The following is a 12,009-nucleotide window of genomic DNA, read 5'->3' as shown; positions in this document are numbered from 1 at the left end:
TTGCCAAAACAAACGACAATTCCAAGTTGTAATAATGCGTTTTCCGTTTTCATCGAATTCTACTTAAAAATATATCGTATGAATCATGTATGTGTGTGCGTGTGTTTATTTGTTTCATTCGCTATTATAATTCCGGTCAAAGTCAAAAATGGATAAATTAAATCTGTAAAATGAGTTTCTCATAATACACACATCTACGCTACCCGCATAAATAAAACGAGCCAATCAAAAGTAGGCACATGTTACTTCCCGCAATGGCTTCCTCGGCGAAACGAAATGTCTCTATATTCCTATACCGATGAGTTTTCAATATCAAAAAACTACGATTCAATAAAAATAATTAATTACTTAGGTATCAACAAACAAATTTGACAATGCAGTACTACGTTTGAATGTGATGTAGATACGAATGTAAATGTTTCTGCGCGGGAACTTGGAATTTAACAAAATGTAGGTTATAAAGCGTGAGGCATAAAGCCACGCTTGAAGAGTCGGCGAAACAAAAGAAATTGCACGGTTTGCTTGTGCAGAGTATTGTTAATATCTTGCTGATGATCTTTGATTATTATACAGGCGAAATGACCAAACCAGAGAGAAACCTGAGGGCGGCCACCAGCCTCCTGACGTTTGGCGCCGCCTGACGGAGTGGACGTGAACTAGTTCGTTACGCTCGGTAATGATACGAGTGAGCATTTTCCAGCGGTACGGAAAGTACATACCCTGAAGAGCTACTACTCGGCGCGAAGCGCGGTGGTCCAGTGGCTAAGCGCGAGACTCGCGTTTTGCCATCCGCGCAAGTTGGGTTCGAGACCGAGTTGTGATAATTTGTTTTTCGGATTTTTGTTTCTTTGTGTTTGCATTCTATTTTTTTATTATGTAAATAATGATTTATTATGTTTTATTATATTTTGGAGGTATACGTATAATGAGACATAAACATATACGTTTAACATTTGTAAACTTTTTATTTATTTATATAGTTTGTATGCCGTCGAGTGTTTATTTATTATAAAATTCTGACATAACTGTACAGTGTTGCGGATGGAAAATTTATATAAAAGCATAAAAAACATAAATGCTTTTATATAAATTTTCATCCGCAACACTGTACAGTCATAGGCACAGAGGTTGTAACACTTTTTTTAATGAGTCAGAATTTTATAATAAATTTTGGCTCTTCGTGTGCCGAGTAAAAAAGGAGCGGATCGGGTGTAATTAAAAAATTATAATATTGGGTCATTAAGTATGAAACTTTACAAATAGAACATAAACTTTTGCATTTTTTGGCACATGGACATGATTTATTTTCAATCGAAGTATGCGCCCATGTTATCTACACACTTCTGCCATTTTAGTGGTAGTTGGTCTATGCCTCTACTATAGAAGCCAGGAGTACGGGAATCGATGAAGTAGCGGAGGGCTGTTTCGACTGCCTGTTGAGAATTGAAGAATTTTCCCACCAACAAGTTGTCCAAATTCCGGAAGAAGTGATAGTCGGTAGGTGATAGATCTGGTGAATATGGTGGATGACGGAGAGTTTCCAATTCCAACTCCTGTAGCTTTGCCACGGTCAGTCGTGCAGTGTGCGGTCGAGCTTTATCATGCAACAGGATTGGCATTGACCGATTGACCAATTTCGATTGTTTAATAGCAAGTTGTTGCATCATTTCGTCCAGTTGCTTGCAATATACTTCAGCCGTTATCGATGTACCAGGTTTCATAAAGTTGTGGTAGATAACACCTGACCTGGACCACCAAACAGTCACCATAAGCTTCTTCTGTGTAATGTTGGGTTTCGCGTGATGTCTCGGTGGTTCATCAGCGTTCAACCACTGATGTGAGCGTTTACGATTGTCGTAGAGTATCCACTTTTCATCGCAGGTCACAATTCGATTAAAAAAAGATTCATTTTTGTGACGGGAAAGCAAAGAAAGGGAAGCCTCTAGACGTTGCGCCTACTGCGCATCGGTCAATTCGTGCGGGACCCATTTGTCCAACTTCTTTATCTTACCAATTGCAGCTAAATGAACCAATATGGTGGGTATGGAAACATTGAATATCGATGCCAATTCACGTGTACCTTGAGATGGATCGGACTCTACTACGGCTCTCAAGTGATCATTATCCACCTTCGTCTTTGGTCTTCCACGTGGCTCATTAGCGAGGCTGAAATCTCCATCTCTGAAGTTTTTGAACCAATTGCCCACCGTTGCTTTAGTAGTTGAACCTTCACCAAATACAGCGTTGATATTACGAGCTGTCTCCGACACTGTGGTTCCACGGCGGAACTCATATTCATAAATCACACGAATTTTGGACTTTTCCATAGTTCTATAAAAAAGAATCCACCAATAAAACTAATGAAGATATTTGAACAAACAAATATGACATTTGAAGAGCGAACATACATCTATCACACTAACCTAACCTGATACTGACGTCTGGCGCCAAATTTGAGATAACAAATGTTAAGGATGGCGCTTTTACATTTGTAAAGTTTCATACTTAATGACCCAATATTTGCTCGGTGTATAATGAGCACAGCCCGAATTGTATTCTGAGTCCGAATATACAAAGACACGTCCGCTCGCGTAGACGATTACCAGTCGAATCCCTTATTTGTCGACCTCTTGGTCGTCGAAAGCCTACTCTCACGAGCCTGTTTGTTTCGTAGGACCTCTCGAAGGTCCTTTTGAATTTCCTACGGGAGGAATCGTTCCGCCTATTTATCGCGCCCTGCTTCTTTCGGTGACCCGCGCCTCCATGACGCGTCACCACACTTTCAGCCGCCGCGCGTATGCCTCGTCACGGTCGTCGGTACGGAATCCCCCGACATTTCGCGGAACACTTGCAAATCTGCAACGGCTCATTGGGGATTCCCTATCTAACGGTCTAGTCTATTATCCGCTAATCTGTTTATTTTGACGACGTGTTTTTCGGTCTATTTGCCTCGCCTGAGTCTAGCCGCGCGATACTGCCGACCGTCTAGGCGATGACGCATGTGGTCATATAATCGCCACAAAATAAACACTCGACAGTATACAAACTATATAAATAAATAAAAAGTTTACAAATGTTAAATGTATATGTTTATGTCTCATTATACATATACCTCCAAAATATAATAAGACATAATAAATCATTATTTACATAATAAAAAAGTATAATGCAAACACAAAGAAACAAAAATCTGAAGAAAAAAAATTATCACAACTCGGTCTCGAACCCAACTTGCGCGGATGGCAAAACGCGAGTCTCGCGCTTAGCCACTAGACTACCGCGCTTCACGCCGAATAGTAGCTATTCATGATACTTTTCGTACCGCTGGAAAATGCTCACTTTTAGATGCAAATTTCTCCGAAACCAAGGCTCATACACCCAAACCCTCGAACACGACATTAATATTTTTACCTTCCCTTTCGAACGCACTATGACTCGTTCGAAAGTAGAGTTTACATGGGAAAGCTTCCTTGTGAATAGTTTGGACACGAATCATGTATCATTACCGAGCGTAACGAACTAGTTCACGTCCACTTTGTCAGGCGGCGCCAAACGTCAGGAGGCTGGTGGCCGCTCTCAGGTTTCTCTCTGACCAAACTCGGGCTGGAAAACAAAGGTGCCACGACTAAATTAATCAGTTGGCTATCCTGTTATCGTGGAATGTAAACTCCATCTATGCATTCCTATATCATTGGTCCACCACATGGTTGCATGTGGTAGTATTCTTCCTGTCCGTGTGTAGCCAGCTGTCACCGCCGAAAACAGCTGGTTTTGTCAGATTCATCCTGTTTAAATAACTTTTCTGTCGTCGAAAGATGAACGAAGTCGTGAGTTTGCGACGGAGGATCGCGGAGCTCGAGAACCAGCTGCGAGAAAAGAAAAGTAAAGATGAGGCGACGACGATGAGGGGAAGGATCGAGCATATGTCAGCAGAGGTGGTGGATTCGAACCCATACAGGTACAAATTATCTTAGAATAGGTACTATTTGCTTAGCATTTTATTATTGCAATTTTCTGTCAGATTTAGCTTGTTTAAATAATTTTCTGTCGTCGAACGATGAACGAAATCGAGTTTATTATTTGTTATTATTAGAGGAGAATCCCCTATTATGAGACATGCTCCTAATATGAGATAATGGGGTTTCTGCTACACTAGTGAGCACCATTTGTTAGTTCCACCATGAACTTATTACTCTTGGTGTAAAATGTATTTAGTGAAAAATTCATTGTTCGTTATTGCGTTTAGCCTTTGCAAGAAAAGGTTTGTGAAATTGTGAACATGTCAAAGGAACTTGAGGTAAGTCTTTAAACCTTGTTTATTATATAATAAGGAAATGGTTTGCAATAAATTCAATATGCAATGATAGAGTAGAATCGTAGTAACAGGAAAATACGCAATTTGTTGAATTGCTTAATTTTAGAGGTTAGATTTCACGATCGCGGAACCGCTAGGCGCGTGGCTCGTATAATGAGATATTCAGGGTACTCTTAATATGAGATAACACAGGCCGACATGGTTTTTGCTGTTTGAATATAAGATATCATTTTCGATGTATTTTTTCACGCTGAAAACGAATCCGGCCGCGAAATTGCTCTATGACGTCAGGTTTTTGAGAAAAATGAGGTTAAGAGTGTCAAAAGTGACGTTTTTTGCCATTTTTATGATTTTTTCGCTGGTAAAATAAATTTTATTTTTTACTCCCGTTTTCGCCACTTAAAGTGCCAACTTTTATCTTTAAACCCGATTTGTCGAAACTCCGTAGGATTTTTTTCGCCGAGTTAACCACTCCGCTGTCAGACGAACATTTCGTGCCAAAAATGTACTTGGAGAACAAAAACTTCAGAACTGGATAATAATGATTTTAATATGAAGGTTTTTGAGGTCGCTGAGTCCAATTCTGAAATAAGATTTTAAAAATTAAATATGGCCGATCCAATATGGCGGGCCAAAATTTGTAAAACTATTAGAATTTCAATAAAATTTGGTATATACTGTTTTTTTTACTTCTGGGTGGGTTACATTTCGCTTCCCCAAATGAGATTCTGGCATTTTAAATCTTCTGTGTACAATGTACTTTACACGAGCAAAAATTAACTATACCTTACTGATGCAAACACAGTATCCTGCACCATGTTCTTTGTTCGTAGACCGTTTAGCCGCAGTAGGAGCGATTTTACAAACCTTCTACGTTTACCGGAGTGCACCACGTGGAGGCAGCCTACATCACACTCTTTTGATTTTTTAAAAATGTTTTTAGCTTTGTTGTTTTCAAATTGTTTTATCATTTTTTATCATTTTAATTTTCATTTTTTTAATCATTTTTTATAATTTCATCTTTTTATTTTTAAATCATTAAAAAGATATTATATAAGTACATAGGCACATATAAACTTAATAACTTAATATCATAAATACTTAAAATCGAGTGCTACGGAGGCCGAAATGTTCGTCTGACAGCGGAGTGGTTAACTCGGCGAAAAAAATCCTACGGAGTTTCGAAAACTCGAGTTTAAAGATAAAAGTTGGCACTTTAAGATGGCGTAAACGAAAGTAAAAAATAAAATTTATTTTACCAGCGAAAAATTCATAAAAATGGCAAAAAACGTCACTTTTGACACTTTTAACCTCATTTTTCTCAAAAACCTGACGTCATAGAGCAATTTCGCGGCCGGATTCGTGTTTAGCGTGAAAAAATACATCGAAAATGATATTTTATATTTAAACAGCAGACAAAAAGTCTAAAAATGTCGGCCTGTGTAATTATTGCTCGAATATGAAGATTATGTAGTGTAATAAAATGAAAGAAAATACTACTTAAGGTTAGAGAAAAGTTAATACGAATTTTTGTGTATTTAATTTTTATAGAATCTGACTATGGAGGTTAGGGAAACGAGGAAGCGTCGACAGTGGAACCGTGAAGATTTGGCGAAGGCTGTGGCAGCAATATTTTTATAAAACTATCTAATAAAGTTTTTTAATTGCAATACTGATGTATTTTGCACTTTTAACACCGATTTCTCGAGGTATCTTATATTAGGAGCACACTTTCTCGATCCTGCGTAAAGCTCTTTTTTCAAATTTTTTTAATTTTCGGAAAAAATATTTAAATTAGATTTTTCATTTTACCAAGCTAAAGCTTATTAAATTCTCCTCAAGATAACGTATTACGTTTTTAAATTCTGCCTTATAGGTCCTTACATTCGGCAAAATCGATATGGTATCTCATAATCGGGGACTTTCCTCTATATTTTTATTATTGTTATCAAGTGTCTTGTCTTGTAGCGGCTTTGCTTATAATTTATTTCAGCCGATTGATGGCACTGAAGCGCATGGGTATCGTGGAAAATTACGAGAGCATACGCGACTTCTCGGTTGCGATAGTCGGGGTTGGCGGTGTCGGCAGCGTAACGGCAGAAATGTTAACGAGATGCGGCATCGGGAAGGTAAGGCAATGAAGTAGGCGTTATTGTAATTATTTGCGTTAATAATATTAAGCTGTGTCAACTGCTTCGTGGATATTCAAACGTCTCAAACACTTCTCGCAGCTGATATTATTCGATTACGACAGTGTGGAACTGGCGAACATGAACAGGCTGTTCTTCCAACCGCACCAAGCGGGTCAGAGCAAAGTGGAAGCAGCGGCGAACACTTTGCGCAACATAAATCCCGACGTGGAGATCGAGACGCATAATTACAACATCACGACTGTCGATCACTTCCAAGATTTCGTGGATAGAATAAGGCATAAATTATTATTTATCACATTCCGCTTCGTAATATTAGACTTGGATATTTGACGCTTTCTTCAATCGATATACAGGGTGTTTCCTAAGTAAGTAGACAAACTTAAGGAGGATATTCCTTGGCTTATTTTAAGAAGAAAAGGTCATATAAACATATGTCCCAAACTGCTTTGTTTTCCAAAAAAAAGTACATCACTGTTTTCGTTCACTTTTCGTTTATTATAGAACAGTTTGTGTTATTGCAAATGAAACAAATGAAAAACAATAGTAACCAAAAAGAAAAATAATAACATCACAGTAACTGCTGAAAATGTCCACCTGCAGCCATGATACACGCCTCGACTCTCCTTTCCATTGATTGACGTACACGCTCAAAAATAAAAAAGCAGTTTAGGACATATATGACCTTTTCTTCTTAAAATAAGCCAAGGAATATCCTCCTTAAGTTTGTCTACTTACTTAGGAAACACCCTGTATCTCGTTACTGCGATTTTTGATTTATCACTTGCGATTACGACGAGTGCTTTGAGATTAATTTAAACTCTTTGCAGCACTTCCGGTTTAGGGGACGGCCCGGTTGATCTGGTTTTGAGCTGCGTCGACAATTTCGAGGCTCGTATGGCGATCAACACCGCGTGCAACGAGCTGACTCAAAGCTGGTTCGAGAGCGGCGTTTCCGAGAACGCGGTGTCCGGCCACATCCAGTTTATCCTGCCGGGTGAAACGGCCTGTTTCGCGGTAGGATCGACCAATCTTACAGTCCACGATCGGATCCCTTTCAGACCTTCGAATTCGCGTTCTGTTGCACATGAATGGTCGCTACTTGATGTTTCAGTGCGCACCACCTCTGATCGTAGCCTCTAGCATCGACGAGAAGACGTTGAAACGCGACGGCGTGTGCGCCGCGTCCTTACCCACTACGATGGGCATAGTAGCGGGCTTCCTGGTGCAGAACACCTTGAAGTTCCTACTAAAGTTCGGGCAAGTGTCTCATTACCTGGGCTACAACGCCATGGAGGACTTCTTCCCTAAGATGACTTTAAGACCGAATCCAAATTGCGACGACGCACATTGTCGGCAGAGGCAGAAGGAGTACGCGGCGAGGCCGAGGATTCAGCAAAAGCCGGCCGAGGTTGTCGATGAAAAGCCGACACACGAGGACAACGAATGGGGTGCGTGTGGAGGAATTCATTCATTAACCATTAAATTAATTTGATTTCTAATCGAAAAATTGTTTATTACTTTTCTTGATAGGAATCTCGTTGGTTGACGAGCAGAGTGAGCAGTCGGATAAAAAGACGTCGACGTCCGGGGTGCGGCACGCATATACCGTACCTGCACACACGCGCGCGGACAGCTCCGAGAGGGAGCAAACCGTTCCCGAGTCAACGGGACCAAGCTTAGAGGAACTAATGGCGGAGATGAAGGCTATTTGAAAATAATCCGTTGCGTGCAGAACGCATTCCAAGCTCGAGAACTTTCGATTCCCATGCGTTTTTATTCGATGTATTTAATGTACGGATTTTACTCCGTTGCTGTAACCGCGAGTCTTGAAAGCTAAAGAAAGTGCGTTTGTAAAGATGGCATAAATTTTCATTTATAGTACAATATTTTATACAGGGTGTCCCGAATTTAAGTGTCCAAACTTCGGGAGCGTGTAGGGGATGATAAATGAAAAATAAAAAGTCCTTTAGAGATATGCTCGTTTTTACTTCGTTTTGGAAAAATCGCGAAAAAGAAAACGTAGATTTCATGCAGCAATGACTCGTCGTTCCGGAATTCTTCCGCTTGAAAATCGGCGCGCATACTCTCGCACCGCCTCCCTAGCATTACCGTCACAGAAACCATACACGAAAACCATATCAGCATATTCAACGTTGGAATATGTACGCGGCATTGTGACAGGAGTAATTCGCTCGATGGCTTCCGATGAGTAACTGACGAATTTACAGGAGAGAAGCAGAAATGTAAACAGACAAAGGAAGTGCGAGAGTATGCGCGGCGCCGGAATAAAAAGGACTTTTTATTTTTGATTTATCACCCCCTACACGCTCCCGAGGTTTGGACATTTAAATTCGGGACACCCTGTATAACCGCGACAATTAAGTAAGAAAAAGATGAAATATAATACAATATTGTGTTCTGAAAATATTCATATTTTTGTACGCGTTTATTAAGATTCTATTACAATTATTAACGAGAAACTAGAAAGGATGGAGTTATACGTCGAATCTTTCAAAGCACAGAGATGCTCCCTCCTCTTCGTACTCTTCTCTAGTTACCAAAAGATTAGAAAATGTTGCGTCTTGCGAGAGTGTCTTTCCACCGTGCCACGCGTAAGTAATTGGGCTAGAAGAAATTTGATGTTCGTTAGCAAGCTTTCCAAGCGATCTAAAAAACAGAAAAGAGTATACGTACTTTTGCGGCAGATGGACATTCACGGCACACTCCGCCGGCGCTAAGCTCCGCACTTCTCTCTGGATTCTATCCTTAAATCCCGGAAACTTGGCATTACCACCAGTGAGAATAATGTTGGACAGAAAGTGAGGCCACATTTCTTCATTGCAAGTCTTGATCGAGTCCAAGATAGCCTCGGGAATGCCCATTTGCCGGATGCCGACGTCCGACGGGTGGAACAATATTTCCGGTATCGCAAATCTCTCGTTGGTCAAGCGCAGCGTCTGCTGCTCGTTAGGCGGCTCCGGGTCCTTGAGATATCCGCGTCGCAGGCTCGTGTAATCCGGCAGAACGTAATCTTTGGCGACGGTGTTGCTCTCCAGCTTGCGCCTGGCCAGCTCCATGTCCTTGACCAAGTCTTGCGACACGAAGCAGGAGTCCTCCTTCACCTGGTTGATCACGTACGTCTCGTCCATGACGTGCAACTGACGGTAGGATATGATCTCCTTCAGATGATTGGTAAGGAGCTTCCCACCCACGTCTATCCTCCGTATCCCTTCCTTCACTCTCGCATTGCTGATGTAAGGCACGACGTGCGTGAAACTGTAGCCACTGTCCACCACGATGCAGCACTTGGCCGGGTTCTCCGCCCGGTAATTGTAGCACGAGAGGCTCGCCGCGTTTATCCTCAGCAGGCTGTGGCACTCGTACTCCTCGAAGAAGATCTCCGTCATGGCTTCCTGAACGCTTGGGAAGTTGAATATCGGCTCCGTCACTATCACCGACAGCTGGCTCAAACTGACCGAGCAGGACTCCTTCGAGAGTACGTAGTCCCACACGGTCTTCTGGATGTCCCAATTTACCAAGTAACCCTTCTGAAACGGCAGAATGTAGAATAACCCAGACGCGTCCCTGCACTCCTCGATCTGGTTCCCTACGAAGGGCCGGCGTCGTTCGCTCTTCGCCTTCATTATGCAATTCGGTACCAGTCTGGAACAGGTTTATTGATCAGCAATTTTGCACTGCACAAGGTCGACGAGTTTCATTTTCCACTCGGCGAAGTACTTACTTGGGGGTCTCGTTGGATAAACCAGCTTTCGCCGTGTAGGCGCCGTTGTCGAGAATAAAAGTGCCGCTACTCATGTTTCGAGAATTCTCGTGAATGAAATACAATTAAATACAATTTTGACGTGCGCGGCGGTGACGAAGCTTTCAACGCTCATTAAACTATCTCGATAGCGTCACCGGCGTTTTCACATGCAAGCAGTGCAGAGTGTGTGTAAACAAACTCCGGGATGTGCAGACTTGTTTTTCGAGCGGTTTTAGTTCACCGATTTTGAAGGTGGCGCACCATGCGTCCCGCGATTAGTTCCTCAAGGACAGGTTCCGTGCCCAGATGGCGTAAAATCGCCCTCCACTCTTTATAAGAGCGAGTTTGCTCCAGCTTGCTCCCATTTGCTCTGCTCAGGCAACGTGGAAGGAGAGAATGTTCGTCTTTCTATCTCCTCTCTCGCTCTTATTGAGGCACGAGAGTTGAAAAATTGAACAATTTCTTGCTTTACTTTTTTTAAGTAAAGCTGAGTTTTTTAAAGTTAACCCATACAGCACAGAAGCTTGCACCAACATTCCAGCAACGTTGCAACGTTGCAGAGATATACAGGGTGTCCCGGGTTTTAACCGACAAACTGCGGAAGCATATTCTACTAGTGGAAATAAGAAAAAATTCTTATATCGAGTTTGCTTAGAAATGCTTTATTACAAAGTTATAAACCAATATGAGATAAGTAACAACGGAACATAGTGTAGAATTTGCAAGGTCGAAGATGTTTATGTTATGTGTATTCGCATGTATTCGTGTTCACTATGTTCAAACGATTCAGTATGATTGTTACTTTCACAACAGTAGCCGTTAGATTTCAATCGTCGTGTCAACTAGCAACTACTATCAGAATGCCAAAAGTGTTTTCAAATGAGGAATACACCGGTATTCATTTCGTGTACGGATTCTGTCACGGAAATGCACGAGCTGCCGTACGAGAGTGTCAACGTAGATTTCCTAACAGGAGAGTACCAGATAGTTCTGTGTTTAGTAATACCCATTTGCAATTACGTAATTTGGGTTCATTTCGACCTATGAATGAATATGATGATGTTCGTTCAGCTCTAAGACACCGACGACGCGCGGAAAGAATCTTAAATCTTTTTGATAATACTCCTACACTAAGTGTTCGACGTGCTTCAGCTCAACTGCAGATATCGCGAAACACTATTTGGAGAACATTGCGTGCTGATGACAGATTCGCATATCGTTACACACCTGTACAAGAATGACTTCCAATCGATTATCAGAAACGAGTCGAATTCTGTAACTGGTATGTGAATGCAGTAGAAAGGGACAATCTTTTCTCATCAATGATATTATGGACAGATGAAGCGACCTTTACAAGACGAGGCATATTCAATTCTCATAATAGCCATGTATGGGCTCATAATAATCCACATACTACCAGACAAAGAAACTTTCAACACGAATTTCGATGTAACGTTTCGATGGGTATGCTTCATGACCGGCTTATTGGTCCGTTCTTTTTACCTGACCGATTGAACGGAGAATCTTTTCGAAGATCCCTATCAAACGATTTACCAATTTTGATGGAAAATGGGCCACTGCAGTTTCGCCAAAACAGCTGGATACAGTTAGACGGTTGTCCATCGCACTATGCTAGACAAGTTAGAAACTGGTTAGATGAACATTGTGCTCATTTATATCACTATAACCTCAAAATTGTGGAAATAAGAAAAAATTCTTATATCGAGTTTGCTTAGAAATGCTTTATTACAAAGTTATGAACCAATATGAGATAAGTA

General features: G+C 41.2%; 2 protein-coding genes across 3 annotated transcripts; one reads left to right on the top strand and one right to left on the bottom strand.

Annotated features, from left to right (window-relative positions):
- Window positions 1-3,687: 3,687 nt before the first annotated feature.
- On the top strand, window positions 3,688-8,325 carry LOC105285393 (ubiquitin-like modifier-activating enzyme 5). Of its 2 annotated transcripts, none has more exons than XM_011349560.3 (6): window positions 3,688-3,958; window positions 6,309-6,444; window positions 6,547-6,743; window positions 7,296-7,482; window positions 7,580-7,916; window positions 7,999-8,325. In XM_011349560.3, the coding sequence occupies exons 1-6, from the start codon at window positions 3,816-3,818 to the stop codon at window positions 8,178-8,180; spliced, it is 1,182 nt and encodes a 393-aa protein (XP_011347862.1). In that variant the 5' UTR covers window positions 3,688-3,815; the 3' UTR covers window positions 8,181-8,325. The 2 variants fall into 2 exon arrangements, with proteins under 2 accessions (XP_011347862.1, XP_011347863.1); XM_011349561.3 differs by lacking the exon at window positions 3,688-3,958 and adding an exon at window positions 5,989-6,024.
- Window positions 8,326-8,882: 557 nt separating this feature from the next.
- On the bottom strand, window positions 8,883-10,483 carry LOC105285392 (actin-related protein 6). Its single transcript, XM_011349559.3, has 3 exons — window positions 10,211-10,483; window positions 9,163-10,131; window positions 8,883-9,093 (listed from the first exon to the last, which is right to left on the bottom strand). The coding sequence occupies exons 1-3, from the start codon at window positions 10,282-10,284 to the stop codon at window positions 8,964-8,966; spliced, it is 1,173 nt and encodes a 390-aa protein (XP_011347861.1). The 5' UTR covers window positions 10,285-10,483; the 3' UTR covers window positions 8,883-8,963.
- Between the last annotated feature and the right edge of the window lie 1,526 nt (window positions 10,484-12,009).

Source organism: Ooceraea biroi, chromosome 13 (assembly GCF_003672135.1).
Source record: "Ooceraea biroi isolate clonal line C1 chromosome 13, Obir_v5.4, whole genome shotgun sequence".
Lineage (NCBI taxonomy): Eukaryota > Metazoa > Arthropoda > Insecta > Hymenoptera > Formicidae > Ooceraea > Ooceraea biroi.
Note: the sequence above shows the minus strand (reverse complement) of the source record. Positions and strands in the feature narration are given on the sequence as shown.